This window comes from Rhopalosiphum maidis, chromosome 1 (assembly GCF_003676215.2).
Source record: "Rhopalosiphum maidis isolate BTI-1 chromosome 1, ASM367621v3, whole genome shotgun sequence".
In the NCBI taxonomy this organism is placed as follows: domain Eukaryota; kingdom Metazoa; phylum Arthropoda; class Insecta; order Hemiptera; family Aphididae; genus Rhopalosiphum; species Rhopalosiphum maidis.
In genome coordinates this window covers 17,039,171-17,058,257 of record NC_040877.1, presented here as the reverse complement: position 1 = coordinate 17,058,257, position 19,087 = coordinate 17,039,171, and the positions used below count along the sequence as shown (strand labels likewise).

Below are 19,087 nucleotides of genomic sequence, written 5' to 3'. Positions count from 1 at the left end.
TGTCATATTTCAATTGCGTTTCATTTAGCTCTTAATTGTTTACCATAACTTATATTTAACATTAAAACTGTAAAAATTAAGCATATGTATAGTAAGCTATGTTAAACAGGAGGGAGTATAAATTGTATTTTTCTGTTATAAATAATCGTTTATAATTTTTAATATATAATAAAACAATCAATTTACATATTTTTTTCAAATCAATTTTAGTATCTCTACAATTCTGATAACTAAAGACCTGAAATAATAATAATAATAAATACAATATGACTATTCAATAGTTAGCCATGCAAATCAAAAATATATATATATATATGTGCGTTGATGCTTATTTATATTTAATACATCAATAGGTACTATATGTATATTTATATAAAAATTTTTAATATTTATCATCTATATTAAATCTATGTGCTTATAGTGTTATAATTTTATTTATGTATGTATTTATAACATGGCTCTACAAAGTATTTTTTTTTTTAATATTTCGTATACAGAATATGCATACTTTTAAATCAGTTAATTTTTCGAATATAATTTTATATTTAATATGTATATATAATATGCACTGATCGGTTTATTATGCATATCAATTATTAAATAAATCATAAATATTTATTATCTTTTATACTACGAATTTAAATTATTATATTAAAAAAACAAAAACCACCTGTTGTTTTTATGTATTATTGTAATATTAATTTAAAGTTTATGGTTTTGTAATAATATATGTTGACATCATCCCGAACCTATTGCAACAATTATATACGATTTGAACCCGAATACGAGAATATTTGTATGTACTATCTTTGTAAGCAATTTTGTTAAATAATTGAAAACATACATGTTTAAAAACAGCATCAAATGGCCAATGATGAATAATATTTGAGCGTAGCGCTATGCTTCTGGAATTACGGAATACATCTATACCATTACTTAGTTTATTTATCAATTGTTCTGCAATAAATCATTCCAATTAACTGCTTTTAAAGATATTAAACGTATATTGACTCACTTTACAGTCTGTTTAATATTCTTCATATGTCTCCTTCGAATTAGCAATTTAATGTCTAATGTCTGTTCTGTTCTGATTTTACTCTTATTTTATAAGAATCTCGTGAGGTGTAATTCACAAAGCAATATTCTTTGTAAAAATCAAAGTTAATATAATTAACAAATTTTAATATAAATGTATCATCTTTTATCTTTAATGTAAATCACAGTTAGGGTTAGCTATTCAGTGATCGATCACTTGTTTAATCTAACCTTACTATAAGTGCCTGTTGTGTTCTTCGTTATTCAAATTATTAAATTATTCACGGCAGAGGTTACAACTAGTAAACGTATCCCAGTACTTGAGATCCTTAACAATGTTCTCATAAAGCATTAACTTAATATGTAATATAGGTAAAACACTAGTTTCAATGTATTAAATATACGAGTTCTATATTTTAACATAGGAAATTATTTCCTTTGTTCAAATGTCAGTGTAGTTATGATTAATATTGTATTTAAAACAACTTAAATAATTAACTAATTTGGTTCTCATCCTAAATCAGGCCTGGCTCCAAGAGGGGGTACTGGGGCCATGGCTCCCCCAGGTCTTTCAAAAATGTTTAATTTCTTAATATATATTTGATATTTGAATTATTTTTCTTTGTAAACATTAAACACCGATTATTAAACTAGATATCTAACAACTTTAATTTACCTGAAAAAAATATATTATGATATTAAAATATGTGGTATGTATCATAATATAAAAACGTATCGCTCCCTCGTTGGACCTTAGACCACGTGACGGTGACGGTGGCGTAAACTAATTTGTAGAAAAGACCATTACTGTCAATAGTTATTAATTATTAGTCATAACATTGTAACATGTTACTAGCCATATAAATATTATTTTTCGACGAACAGTTCACGTACATCGTATGTGATTGTGATGATCAAATATTTCCTACTATAAGATTTTATTTACAAATATTAGCTACACTCCCAATCAGTGTTGCTTCGGCTGATAGAAGTTTTTCTACTTTACGCAGAGTCAAAACTTGGCTTCGATCAAGGATGGACGAGGATCGTTTAACAAGTCTATGTTTATTAAATGTACATCAAAATATTAATGTTTATGGAAAAATTGATGATATAATAGAAATATTTGCAAAACAAAAAAAAAGAAGATTGGAGTTTGTAATCTAAAAATTAAAATATAATAAAACCAAGCATAATGTATATTGCTTAAGTATATGAGGTTATTTATTAACAAACTTGCATTCCAGGTTAGCGTATTATCTAAGTGACTAAGCCCTCTCAGTAATTTAGTGATAGCTAAAAAAAATGGCTCCCCCAACCAAGTCTCTGGAGCCGCCCCTGTCCTAAACGCATAAGAAATATTTATATTATGATATAATATATACACAATCCCTAGTTTCTTGTACAATCTGGTATTATATGACATGCATGAATAGTGAATGAAATATAATATAATTATGTAATGATAAAATAAATAATTTATAACACTTTTTATAATACATATAACATGTATTTTATTTTATTTTATTCTTTTAACTAAAAAACACAATATAAAAGTTATATTTCTACATTTCAACACACGCATTTAAATCTTTATATTTTAATCAGTTTACCAATAAATGATTTATTGGTCTTGTCACAAACTACTCTAAACTTATATTACTACTCTATAAACTTTAATTTTTACTTAATTAGTTTTTTTGTTTTTGTGTGCTTCTAAACTCAGTGAACCATATGAATATAATTATTAAGTTCAATTTAAAACAATAGACTATTGTAAAAAAAAATATTTAATAATTACGTATATGCATAAAAAATAATAAATTATATTGTTTAGAACACCATTATTCCTCATAATATATTAACGTTATGGAACATCTCTTGGTGTCTATTGAGCGATAACTAAGTTTCCAGAATTATTAACTACAATAATAATAATAATAATTTATTTAATAGTTTTTTTGCTATTATATAGGGTAATTATCCAAGCATGCTAACCCCTCGTATTTTATTTTAATAATGGGTTTATTTTAAATTGATTTTCGGAATTTTTAAGCATACTTAAGAACCATACTTTCAATTATTTAGTTTTATTATTTTTCTATATTTTTTCTAGTTTTATTTTTTTTATTATTTGTCAATTTTTTTTTTCAAATGAGAATCAAAATTTTTTCATGTAAATTGCTGAGCAAATAATTTTTGATTTATCTAAATCTAAATTTGAAAAAGTAGGTTTTGAGTTGTTTAAAATGTTTGCACTAATGATAATAATTGATCTAATGGACCATGAAAATAGGTTTGATGATGATTTGAAAATTACGGGAATTAGAATTAATTAATAAATATTATATATTTTAAAACATTTTCTGAGTACAACAAAAACTGGATTCAATATTAAATCTATTTTGTATACTTTTAAAACCATCTGAGGGCATTTTATAATTCTTATAAATTTAATATTCTAATGATACAGAAACTACACATTCAAATTTTGATTTATAAACACAACTAAAAAATCATTTAACAGTAAAACAGCAAGTTTGTTCTCACTTGAAAAAAAGTTTGTATTGTTACAGGGCACTACAGATAAAATAAATTCAAAAAAAATATGGTCATTAAAACATACACAAATGATTCAAAAAGTTATAATTATAATAATAAACTAATTACTAAAAAAATGGAAGTGAGCGTTCTAGGTAAATCATCTTATAGTAGTTATTGTTTACTGACCTTCGGAATATAATTTACACATTTTTAAATTAAAATATTGTCAAATAATCTACTCGTATTATACTATTGTGTTAACAAAATATCAATAGTTTATACCAGCAATATTGAAAAAAGTGATTAAAAGGTAGGAAAGCGTTATTAGTTTACTAAAGTATAATATGAATATCGGCTACTACATCAAACTACTATAGAAACAATACATGGTACACTCTGAAAGCAGATTTTGGGTTATATTTCATATTAAATCACGTATTTTAGACAGCACCACGGCATAAGTTTTTTTTAACCACACCGCATTAAACTAACCATGAACTGATGGTGGTAGCTGGTATCTTTAGTAGTTTCTTATTCACTATACGCTGTGTGATTGTAATTTAGCTATTGAAATGTTTAAGACAATATAATAATAATATTATTAGTATTTCGATATATCCTATATCCTATTTTGTAGGTAAACTACTTTGGCACAAACAAAAAGCTTCATTATGTCGGAGACATTATTCACATTGAAATTGATTTATTATCTTTTATGATTGAGCTACGCGATTTTCAATAAATTAAAATGATATGAATATAAATCAGAAATTAATACACTACTCCAAATTCTCTTATTTTCTTGTTTGATAAATACTTAATAATTTTGCATTGGTATTAAGTAAGCACGTTTGCGTATAAATTTAATAACCATGACATATTTTAATAACTGAAAACCAATTTCAATACGATAAAAGCATTATTATTTGCCTATTAAAGTTTGATTACTACGCTGTGATAAATCAAAGTTAATTTTTGTATTTTTTATTACTAGATTTCAGCTAGGTAGTTTTATTATTTATTATTACTTTGATAATATTAATACATACAGATTAATACCTAACTCAAATAATTATATAAACACGATTCAAATAATGTTTTCTTGGTAGAAATATGTACATACGTTTTAATCTTTAATCATTATTCATTGAAATATAATTATCAACTATCACTGTGTATATACGTGTGTAGAAAAAAAAATCCATTTATATAAAATGTTCTCTAAGTTATAAATTAGTACAAATCTATTTTCAAAATGTTATTAAATAAAAGTAAACCATTTTAAATAAAGTTACGGCCTGATTTGTTTTCATATTATTTAACATTATATATTTACATTTATAATTTATTTAACTCAATATTCACTATATTGTTCTATTCACATGGGATGATAATATTATGTTATTTTTAAATTGCCATAATTAAAAAACAAATTTAAATTTCAATCCATTAACATTTCATTGCAATAAAATATCTGCATAAAGAAATTGAATACCCATTTAAGTATTTATATCTTAGGGAATACATTACATTATGAAAAATAATATTAGAGATAAGTATGATGATATATTTTTAATCAAATACAATGTTATAAATTTATAACGTACTATATGAATAGGTATATCAATTTTAAAATATAATACAAATATTTTATTAAATTTTATTCAATGCGGATTGTTATTTTATATTGGTATAATAACGTAAAAACGATTTTATATTGACTCGAATAAGATAGATACATTTTATACCAATACAATTATTATACTTATACGGGTAACTAACCATTAAATTAAAGCAACAAATTGGAATCTTTCGATGACGTAAATTTAAAACGATAAATTTTACATTATGGAATACATTTTTTCATAATTTTAGACGAACTGTTGCATGAAATCCTACTAGTTTGAAAAATGTTTTTATTCATTTTAAGAAAATATAGATATGGGTACCGGTAGATGTAAAAATTTAGAGTTGAATTTAAGAAACGTCTTCATGATCAGAAATCTATTCCATTTCCTACGTGGTTATTCTGGTGAAATTACCATTAATACTATTCAGATGCTCAGGGATCAACTGGTATTATTCATTTTGACGTTTGACTTGTGCCCTGGTTTCATAGTTTAATTTCCTCTGACACACGAGTAACGCGTCGCGTATGCTTCTTAACAATGTCTTCGAAATACGTTTTGTAAATTCACCTGGCGTCATGTTATTAAAATGGTGTCACGTTTTCAATATATTATTTGCATTCAATCTCAAACACATAGAAACATATTTTTAATTTTATTGTTTATTCCCATACACATTTCAAAATAAAGGTCATACTGTTAGATCAGAGTGTTACCAACATATTATTATGAAATTCACCAGCAACAAATTTAATTATTTTTACTATTCCTTCCTTATTGCAAGTCGCTTTCAATTGATTAGGGTAAAATAAATTGTTTTTTTTTTTATACATATAAAACCCAAACGCTAGAAAATAATTCGATTTTTTTTTTATAAAAATAAAAGTTTATTGTTTGCGGAATTCTCCAGAGTTTTGATAAGAACCTCGATAAATGGGAAATAATTGCAGTTGACCTGTCAAAGAATTAATTGACGTTTATAGCTTATTAGTATAGGTATAAGGCATTTCCAAGTGGAGAAGCTTAAGTGAAAGTGTCAACATTATATAATTATTTGTATTAAAAAATAAGGTACTTGTATATTCTCAATTTTATAATCATATATTATTATATTAACGATTGTATATTACCATGAACGGTTCCTATTATTTAAAAAGTCTGTGGAACACGATACGAAAGGTTATTTCTAGTTGGAATTATTATTTAAAGATTATGATACCATAATACATACATTTAAAAAGGAAATATAAATATGAGATTTTTCCGAGGCGATTATTTTATGATGCTGCAAAAATAATAAGAATAAGGTATGAACTCGCCATATTATTTAAAAACGGTTTTAGTTTCTCTCTTCGCCGATAACCATTTCCACCAGGCTGAATACATCTAATACCACCGTATACCCCTCATCAATGCCGTTTTGCTCAAATCGAAGTTTTACTTTTACACACAGACATACTAAAACAACAACAAACACCATCTCCACCACCTGTACAGGCACGCGGTCCTCGTAAACGTTCAACGTTCATAATTGAAAAAGTTCTGTGAATTATCATGTATTATATTTTGTCGTATTTATTTTATATAATTCGATTGTTTTTTTTTTCCACAGACATTGTTGCAGGGCTCATCTGCACCGCTACCGGAATACAAAACGTCAGCCCTGAAAAAATCCCGATGGGTATTATCGCACTATGGGGTGTTCAAAACTTGCTGGGATTGGCTGATACTGATAGCCACGTTCTACGTTGCAATCGTTGTACCATACAACGCCAGTTTCGTCAACACGGACAAACCGTCCATGGTCAGTGACGTGGTCGTCGAGTCGCTTTTTATAGTCGGTAAGCCGCTCTTCATTAATCATTACCGTAGTATTGTCCGATATTATCGATTCGTCGACCGCCGCTCCGCCATTCGGCAGTGTAGACTCGATATCCTCTCCAGGTTTCAAAACCATATACATTATACGACAAACGATCATCATATAGTCTCACGGAAATATTACATTTAATTAGTAAACGAACAATCCTATTATTATAAACTGTTATCAAACAGATGCATTTATTTTAAATATTTATGTATACTATAGTTATCAAATTAATATACGTGTAAAAATATTAAAAGATACTTATCTGTTCGAAAAAACACATTATAATATATATATATATATATATATATGTATGTATGTACTTGTGTGTATTTAAAATTATAACATTCTATTACGTTTAGAAAAAATGTCTATATACATTTTTTTATTAGATAGATAAGATAATAACAATCACGCCTAGGAATATTATTTAAGTAGGTAAAACACGTTAGAAATTAATTTTAAAAATAGAAACTCATTATAACCAATAATTAGGTATTGATACATTAAAACTTCGTAAATTCAAATTTTTAATTTCAAAACGAATCATGCCATAGATTACAAATATGTATCTAAAATAATTATTGTTTTTATAAAATTGTTAAATAGTCATGTTACGACATAAGATGTTGAATTATTTTAGTATAACTATTAAGTATAAAAAACTCATGCACACATTTTAATTGGCGCTACTCTATCAAAGGACATTATTTTATACAGAATACATTTACTATTATCAAAAGACTAAAATGCCATGATATAATCGTGGACTATAATTCGTTTTTGTCTGTCTTTTGCCTCTTCGAATTTATACAGTACCTACTAATATTATACCGCTGTCGGCCACAAAAATATAATAATGTTGTATATCTAACATACGCGATCTGTTTACCTTATTATAATATTACTATGAATAATATGAAATTACAATTGTATTATCATGCATAATAATAAATTCTTGATATTTATGTCATTGTGTCTATTTTGGAAGACCGTGAATTTATGGAACTTCATTTTGAGATTTTTGTATGGACGTGATGAAAAAGGCTAAATACCTGTATTGACAAAAACTAGTGAGGGTCTAAACACACGTGATTCGACCATAATTGTCTATAGTATTCTGTGTTCGGATAACCACGTTATTTTCTGTTGGACGATTCGGACTTCCCCTACAATGAATCGTATCATGTTCCATATATTTAAAACGTCGATATCGTATTACATACGGGTCGAATATATTTAACTCTATTAATGACATATTGTTGGAAATGTGGATTAAATCTACGTAAGTTTCGTTTTAACAGTTTTCTCTACGTCATTTTCACCATCTTATTCTTTATCACACCATTTTTGATTGTTTACTTTCATTTCCTCTCCGAGCGTGTTACAATTTTATCCCGTAATCTCGATCCATAACTTACAAAGTTTTAGTTTTGTCGTTCGTTAGTTTGTATTAAATAATACGCAATATTGATAAGCGGTGAAGCAAGTCTCCTGATCAACATGCTGACTGTTTCATAGGATTATGTTATTTGTAGAAATATACAGTTTCATACTCTTTTTCAATATTTAGATTTTATTAATAAAGTTGTTTACATAACTATATTAAAATTGGGGTGTTTTGAATATGTTTGGAGTATCAAAGGAATCATATGTAAAATAATCTAGTATTACTATATATTTTGGTTTATAATGTTGGTACTAGGTAGTAGGTATACGCTGTATAGTATATGCACGTTATTATTACTATATAATTTGGTTCAAATTGTAACTAATCTAATCTTTACCTGATGATGGATATCAATGGATGATGAGTTTGGGTATGAATCTGACGTGAATGTTTCCATCACAGCATAGACACATGTCCAAATAATCCTACAATGCAGTCATTGAAAATCATCTAATTTATCAATAATTAAAATAATATATATTTTTTGTTTAGAATTATTTAATGTATGTATAAGTATGTATTAACTAATTTGTATTATACACACATACTTATATATGTACTAATATATATATATATATTATATAGTACATTTTATTGTCAAAAAAAACATGAAAATTCAGTTTTACTTTTATAATTTTGTATATTGCTGCACTACAGCATAAATACTTTACTTAAAAACTAAATTATATATTAGATAAATATCTTATAAAATATATTATTAATTACTATACTAAAAAATATAAAATTTGAATCAAGACATAACTCATAATGTCTAATTTAAAAATTTTAAAGCAGTATGAATAATTGTTCTACAAGCAATATATTATTATCCACTGATTGTTTGAAATATTTTGTATTCACGAATTTGGTGTAACTTATAACGAGGGAAACATCACTTAATGTTATATGAGAGCTGAGGGTCTTCTAAATTAAATCAAATTTATCAAGAATATATCCTTTTTATTTAAATGTTTTGATTAAATATGACATTTTAATGTCATTGCTAATTTAGTTAATAAATTATATTATAATATATTTATCCTCAAAATTGTTCATATTTCGTGATCATATTACTTGGAAACCATTTCACCAATTATCGACAGAGGCAACAGATATTAATTAAATTACGTCCAGGGATCAAATATAAAGGACTAAAATATGGGTTTACTTAAATAATTAGAAAATTAATTTGAAACAAAAATTACAACTGATTAAAATTTTAAAATATAATTTTCATAGTACCTAATTAGAATACATAAAAAATGTGATGCTCAATATAATAAACAGGTTACAAATAATATATAAACATAATATCTCTTAAAACATTTGATTACTACAATATATCATCTATGATGATAAAATATATTGTTAAATAAAATTTGATGATACTTAATTATACTTTAATAATATAGTATATTTTACTTTTATTATACACTTTTCATGCGTTGTTCTAAAAGCATTTGTGGTTGTAACAGAAAACATGATTTTTTTAATTAATTAATTAAATTATTTTTTGCACACAAATTGATAGATTTCTTGATAGAATAGAGTTGTATAGATTCATGGATATCCATTATACTTAAAATTTTATTATTTCTATTTTTAAGTTTTGTAAATAGTTTATAATTATTCAATTATTTATCACTGCTAAATATTTTTATGATATATTAAGTATATAGTCAAGTTACATATTCATGTTGGTCTAAGATTTACCCAAAATTACTAGTCAAAATAGTATTTATATTTATAGAACACCTGAAGGGCTAGAAACACATACTAAAGCTATATAAATAAACAATATAAACACAAAAAATGTAACATAATCAAAATAAAGATACAATTTTCTAAGTACGAAAAGTAAATATTTGAAAAATAAATCAATATCAGACAAATTATTAATATAACACGAAGCGCAGTCAAGGAATTATACAAGTCCAATATTAGTAGCATATTAGCATGGAATTTTATTTTAAAAGTAAATAGATTTTATATGCCTTGAATTAAAGGATGGAATAGATAAATATATTTGAAAAAAAAATTAGGATAATCAATTGGTCCATGCAATAATTTATAGATAAACGAAATATCAAACTATCTTTGTCTATTTACAAACGATTTAATTGATACAGCACATTCACATTGAAACGAAGAAATTCTAAAATATTTACTATGCATTTTATTTAAACGTTTAATAAATTTTAATTTGCAAAGATACCAGACAAAAGATGCATCTCAATATCAGGTCAAGTAAGTGAAAAATATTGCGTATTCTATATTATATGTAATCTTGGGTATTACGTATTAAAGACCCAAGTGTTTTTGAAGTTATATTCTTTTATTACATACATATTCAACGTGATTATAAAATAATAAATTAGAAAAAAATTTACTCTAATATACAATACATATTGTATATACATAGTATATTATACAATATATTATAATTGAATTAAATGATACAAGCAAAACAAAATTATAGTAATGAGAAAAATCAATGACAAATCAAGAGTTATGGGAAGAGATAATTCTACATTTACTTGCGTTAAATAGTTAGATCATTATTTGAACCCCAGTTAATAAAGTTACTTTTTAGTTATTTTGTAATATTTAATCATTTGCGGTAATTTATATAGCTTTAAATAATTTTAACTTTTAAGTTATCCACAAAAAGCAGAAATTTGAAAGTGGAAAACATTGATTAAAATCGTCAATAAATGCGCTAAAACAACCAAAGTAAGAAATGTCCAGTTTGAAGACACTTGTTGATACCAAAATTAGAGAAAATAAATAATATTATGTATCTTCACAATTTGTATATGTGTATACGTTCTATAAAATAGGAATCGACCAAGTAAGTAAGGGATTAGACATACCTACCTAATTGTTTCAACTTTTAAATTAATAATATATGGTTGATGCTATCAAAGGATTTTTTGTAAATTTATATAAACTACATCAACTTGTTATCCAAATTTAAATTAAATAAGACTAAAAAGAGGTAAGATTGGTTACAGATAATCTTTAATATTAATTGATTTTCAATATTTTATCAATATATAAATATATTTTTATAAAATAATTAATGCTTTTATAAAATGTTACCATTGACTCACTATTATGTTAATAGATTATTTAATGTTTGATATATAAAAAAAAAAAGTTTTAAAATTATTATATACGTATGTATCGATATAATATTATCCCGGGACATTCAATTTATTCTTAAGGTATATTAGTTAGTGGATTTAGGTATAGTTAGCAGTTTGCAGAACATAAAGTAATATAATAGGTGATAGATTGTTATTTATAATATCAAATAAATAAATTATCCTACAATACAGTCGTAACACAATAGAAATTTCATTTAGTTTCTCATTATATTATAATCTTCCAAATAAATTAACTAGGTATTATAAAATGTACGGTTATGTTATATATTGTTTAAATAATAAAACATTTTAAAAATTAACATTTAGGATATATAGGTTTGGTAATTTTTTTTCACTATCATCATAGTGAAGAGCTCAAACTTAAAATAATTCGAATAATTTATGCAAACTAAAATAATATAATAAATTATAATAGTATGATATTATAGTAACTAGATATTAAAAATGATTTTTATAAGTGTAATAGATTTATTAGTAGTTGAACCATAAAATACTACATTTTTATAAAATTTTTATTTTCAAGTATGTATCATTTAAAATTTTAATATTAAGTTTACATAATATTAAATTTAGTTTGTATTTATTTTAATAAAACACTGCGTATCCCAAAATTAATAAGCCATAAAATATTTTTGAATTTTTAAAAATGCATAAACATGTTGAAAATGAGGCTGCCAAGACACGTTGAATTATTTTGAAATGTATAAAGTATGAAGTTAACGTTTAAAGTGTGTTTTATTAGTATTTCAAGTACAAAAAGTAATTCAAATATAATTTCGTTAAAAATATGGTTTTTGGAAGGAAGTAGTATTTTTTTTTTGTTATACATAATTTATTTTAAATATAAATATTATGTATCATGCAATATTATGTTATATTATAATGTTAATAAGAATTTTGATAGTTTTATCTCTAATATTTGGCTTGTGGTACAAACAGTTTGAATGAAGTTTTTACGAATCTTTAAAATAAATCATTTGTTTCAAACCTCATTAAACTTAAATATTTATATTATAAGAAAATACATATTATTATATTTATAACTAATGTTATATCATAAATACCTACTTGTTGTTTATATAATTTAATTGATCATACTAGGCTAGAATATTTATTTTTATACATAACAATCAATACTCAATAACTATAATTTAATGTTGTGCATGTCTTCAAAAAAGTCTTATATACCTAATATAATCACAGTAATTTGAATATTAAATATTATTCAAATCTGAATTAATTGTCGTAAAGAAATCGATGAGTTTTATTTAAAATAACATTTAAAGCTGAATTAATTGTCTACAGATTAAGTCAATACACTAAAAATTATAAATATTATTTACCGATTTCAAGCCTTGATTAATACAACTTCCAACACTATTGACATTAATTAAGTTTTGGTTGAATTAATTTACGTTAATTTATAAATTGTCATTAATTTAGGGAATTTTTTTATTATAAATTTCTATTTATGTCGTAAAAACCCGTCAACTGTGCTATAAATAATATACTAGGTATACAAAGTGTATCAAGATGATTTGGCAATTGTTTAAATTGCATTTTAATATATCAGATCATGATTATACACTGCATAATGCATTAAATACATACATTTTGTATATATTTATTTTATGTGTATTAAAGATGATACGTATAATATGTATTCTATGAAATGACATATTACAGTAAACACTAAACTCTAAGAATGGTATTATTATATCACGGTTGTCAAAATTCTCATTAAAATAAATACAAGTATGGCTTGAAGATATTTTTTTTTTTTGTAATAAATATTCACAAGTATCTATAGAAATATTTTATTGATTATATACGAATTACTTCTACAAGAGTTCTAAGCATAGGTTAGTATTGAATAGATTTTACAATAATGCAATAGACATTACATTTATATTACCTACATTAAGTATATTATATAGTTTGAATTTAATTTTATAATATTCTTGTAGTTTTCTTTTGAAAATCGGTGATATTTCTGTTATCAAATTGTTAAAATAGTGCCAAAATATTAATGAGGCATTTCATGATAAATGAAGAGTGGAAGTGTATATTTTTCAAAATTTAATTTCTAATAAGCAATTTAAAAAAGGATAAAACATTAATGTAAATTGAGCTAATACTCATTACCTACCTACATAGTACATAGTTAGGTAGTAACTGAGTAACTATGTGATGATTTATCATTGCTTTCAAATTAAATTAATAATGCTACATTGTCTTACATCAAGGCAAGCGAAGTCAGATTATGTAATATGTACAAACTTTTTTTGCTGATGTTGATTTATGTCTCTTTGATTGAGTGTCACTTTCCTTGTTCAATCAATTTAAGAAAATGTAATAAAGAATCACACTACATTTTAGAGTCATGTAGTTTATATTTTAATACGATTAGTGGGCTACTAGCGACAATCTTTGATTGAGTGTCACTTTCTTTGTTCAATAAATTTAAGAAAAATTAATAAAGAATAATACTATAATTTAGAGCACGTATAATTTAAAATTTAATACGACCATTTAACCATAACATTTTTTTTTAATAATAATTAAAAATACATTACATCCTAATGATTATCAAAACAATAGTTAAATAGAGTCATAGAGTTTTGTTTTACCTTCTATTTTTGCACTGCCTTACAATAGTCTGAATAGTTACAATGCTCTCATTATACATATTATAATGTAAGTTACTTTTTTGTTTGTTTTAAAGGATAAATGTATTTGTTAATTCATTATAATGTTGTACTGCACAATATTTCCATGGTTTATACATTAAATTTTAACAAATTCTAAATTTGTCTAAACCCGTAGTCAAATAAGTAAAACATGACATTGTTTTGTAGTTTTTTTAAATAATTTAAATATTTATTATGTACGAGTATTGAATATTCAAATAAGTATGCTAAATTAAATCAACTAAAGTATGAATCATCAACACATTTATTTTCATAAACATTGTTTATATTTTAATAATTATTTAAATACATAAGTATCTTTCATTATAAATGTGAAATTTAATAATAAAAAATATTTTATTTACCTTAGGTATTAATTATATCATCTTATTATACGAAATTGGGTAACTTTTATTAAATTAGTGAGTAGTAGATTGAAAGATTTTACTTACATGATACTAGTTTAAAATATACTATGGTGTAATTAAGGTGATTTTCATCTGTACATACTTTATTTACATACTTCAATTTTTTTTTTTAAATATTATAAAACATATAATTTAACAAAGTAAAATTGACGATACTTTGTATTGCATTCAGATTTTCACCAAATAATTTATCTCTATTATATTTGACTGCGTACTTTATTATATTATAATATAAAGTTAATTAAACGTTTTATTAGACAAATATATAGATGACACATCAAAATGAAATACAAATAAAGTCATTAGTAAGGTTTACATAATTTTATTTTTAACAAACAAATATGTATGGTCATAATTTTCTATTATTCATCAGCCTCAAATCTCCATTAAACGTCAACATATCTTCACCATATCAAAAGGTACCTACTGTTTGGTTATGATATCGTGTGCATATATATTAGTGAGTATGAGTTAAATAAAGGACAAAACATAGTAAACATAGAAATAGAGAGAGAGACATATTATAATGATTGTATGAAGCAGACTAAGCACCAGAGTGTGACTAAAGATATTATTGTGTTGTTTTGTTCATCGGCAAAGTCCATCAGCCGTGAAAACATTTTGCTAACACAAACGTAACACACGGTTAATTGCACCCCCTTTTCCGCGGACTTACCAACAGCGGACCATCTAAATTGCATACGTAGTTCACCGTTTAATAAATCACGTCCACCACTATAATAATAATAGTAATAATATTATACTATAGACTGATCAGTCGCCGCCTGTGACGAATATACTAAACATGATTAATAATTATATATTCGGAGAATTAATTATAATTTTTGGAATTTACCTAGAAATAAATCAATCTTCATTCCTAATTTTGAATTTGAAATTTTTTCCTTTATTCAATGAAATAGGTTTATCGTTAGCACTTTTGCTAAATTTTATTAGTATAACATTAGTATTATTATTTGTATGGTATTGTTGCATTTAAAATGTTAAAATATTCTAGTCTTACACATTTTTTTACAGTAATACTGTACACAACTTGTAATTACTTATTCATGATTTCAAGATTTCGTAAATTAGACACAAAACATGGAGTATGACGATTTGTATTAAAATACAAAATAAAAATAAATACTACATGTATGATTTGTATATATTATAATTATTAAGGTAATCTATTAGAAAGAATAAAAAGTATATGTATAATTATATGATACACATTGTAATGGTTAATATTATTATAATGATAATATATTTTCATATTTTTTTTATTTTCTATTTCAAAACATAGAAATGTAATGAAAAATTATGCAGCATATAAAACCCATAAGGTCTCTCAAATTTTCATAATATTTTCAAGTTCATAATTTATTATTTTGAATAAAATAATATTTCATTTTAACTATTAAATCATGAGATTATACTCATTATTTTAGGTTATTTTGTTTTTAAAATTCAAACCATTTGTGGTTGTTCAAGGTAAACAAATTACTTTAGTTTAGTAGAAACAAGACAACCGCAATCTATTTAAAATTTAAAACACTACATTTACTCAATGCAAATACAATTGAATTTTTTTTAAAAAAATCACTCTCTGTGAATAGTTAAGTACATATTTATTCAATTTAATCGAGAGTTCAATTCATGCAAGTATAATTAATGAATCATATAAAACCTTTTACGGAATAGTATGTAAATAAATCATAAACGTTTATAATTTGCTTTTGCTAATATTCAAATAATGATATATTTTATGTTAATTTTAACTGATTTGTGAAGATAATAAAAGTTAGTGAACTAAATATAACTAGCGTTATATACATATATTATATACGTTAAACTAAAATAATATTTTGGTTTAATAATAATGTCCATCATTTGTAAAATGTATTTTATTTTTAATTAGTAGCTTATAAAATAGTACTATTATTAAAGTAAAAAAATAATATTATCCAAAATATCAAAATACTATCCATACATTTTATAATTATAGTTCGTTGAAAAAAACTGATGTAATTACTGCGAGATAATAATAACGATTGATCTTGTTATTCGATAATAAAATTAATTCTTAAAGTTTGAATAATAAAATAAAAATGTTCATCCAACACTTCAAAACAATATGTCTGTAATATGACACATGATAATTAAATTAGAAAAACGTAGGTAATAACTAATTACCAGGAAGCCCATCAAAAATTACCGAAATTCTCTTCTAATAACTATCCACCAAATTCTTTTTTAATAAAATAAATGGTTCAAATGACCTTATAATACATTTTATTAATTTAATTATTATAATATTATTTCACCATAAAAACTTTTAAATTCAAATTTTATAGTCTACAGATTTTAGGCGATAAAGATCGAAACCAATAAGTGGATAATTAAATCTAATTAATTAGGATTGAATGTTATTAAATATAGATTATATTTATATTATTGTGTTTGATCTAAACACTATCGCTTACAATTTCTACAAAAACAGATTGAATAAATTATCACGAGCGTGCGTTGAATTATTGCATATATTTTCGATAAAATGCTATATATTCTGCATAATAATATGTTATATGCTGAAATGCATTATAAATTTTACCTTTTACATACGTAATATATCTAAATTACGATATATAGACCCAAAATTACAAGCTTTAGATTAATATATTAGTGTACGAGTGTTTAATTACTTGGAAGTTAAACGTGAAAGCAATTTAATATATTATACCTATATGTAATAATGTCTTTCAATTTCAAAATGTAATATAAAATTTAGATAAATGTATTATACGGGGATATTATAGGTAGGTAATTTGTTAAAATAGAAATTAGATGGAGCGTATTTATAAAAACATTTTATTTTTTTAATATAGAATCAAAATTTAAAGATCACTATATCAAATATCCATATGTTTTATAATATTTTTTACAATCTTTATTACTCGATCATTGTGAAACAACAAAATTATTTTTGGTCAAACATAGAAAAACTTGTAGATGTTGCTAAAAGTGTTTTTGTCAACATTTATAAGTGGTAAATAGAAATTCTGGAGGGTTTTTTGTACAGTGTGTGCGAAATAATAGAACTAGAGAAGTCACTTTACTGTATAGTAGATTTAAAAATATATATCTTGTAATTGTATAGGTCACCGTCAGTGGTCACCACAATGCTTAACGGATATATTACATTTGAAATCAATTATCATTAAACACGTAAAAGAACTAAGCAATGGCCGTATTAGCATCTATTTCTAGGCATATTTCATAATAATATATTTAAATTAATCTTAGTAAGATGTTGAAGAATTTCTTAAAAATTATCGCATATACATATTACTTATTGTAATGAAGTTATGTACGTAAATATCGTCCATCGTTGAACGATTTCAAAAAGATCATAATGACTATGAACATAATAATAGCTTAAAATTATTCTAAATATTTTCAAAATATCATTGTGTATAGAAAATAATTATATACCAATTACTTATAAAGGCAAAAAGTATCAATACTCGAGGAGGATTAATATTTTTGTAATTAAAACAAAATAATTAAAATCGTTAGAAAAAAAAACTATAATTTTGTGTTCGGATATCTAATTAATTAAAAATTAAAACTTAAAATAATTAAATCCAATACATTCATATCCCCGCTAAAAGTCACAAATTTAAAAACATAAGAATAGAAAGGTAGAAATAAATACACCATTGTTAAATAATTATATTAAAAGCTATACTTAAAATCTAAATTATAAAATTTGAGTCATATATATATATATGTTCAATGAAATATCTAAAAATAATCAATTGTTGTTGTCAATGAATATAAAATAATAAATACATATATATGTTTATAAAAATGCATACAAAATATAAAAATTAATTAATTAAATAGTTATTGACACACTAAAATTATTAATTGTAAATAATTAATTCTACCTTTAAAATATAAGTTTTGGCATTTTTTTATAAAAAAAAAAAAACATATTTATCTAATACGGGAAATAGTAAATTAAAATTATAATAAATAATAATTGATTATTAAATTAGTGATATGGTATTTGCAATACACATTTAATAAATGGATATAAGTACTACACAATTAGCAAATTATAGTATTTTTATAGCTTTAGGCAGTCTAGTTTAGCTATTATAATTAAAAATCATTGTTTTATTAAAAATTAACTGTACTGCAGTTAGATGTGATAAAAATATTGTTTCGTTATAATATTCAGTACTTATCTATACTACTGAAAAAAGA

At 23.8% G+C, this 19,087-nt stretch overlaps 1 protein-coding gene across 1 annotated transcript in view; it reads left to right on the top strand.

The window, feature by feature from the left end:
- The window catches only part of LOC113559671 (potassium voltage-gated channel subfamily H member 8), a 170,389-nt gene that overhangs the window by 82,951 nt on the left and 68,351 nt on the right, over positions 1–19,087 (top strand). The window contains exon 6 of the mRNA XM_026965446.1: positions 6,820–7,048. Coding sequence (XP_026821247.1) covers positions 6,820–7,048 — 229 coding nt within the window. The remainder of the gene's footprint in view (positions 1–6,819; positions 7,049–19,087) is intronic.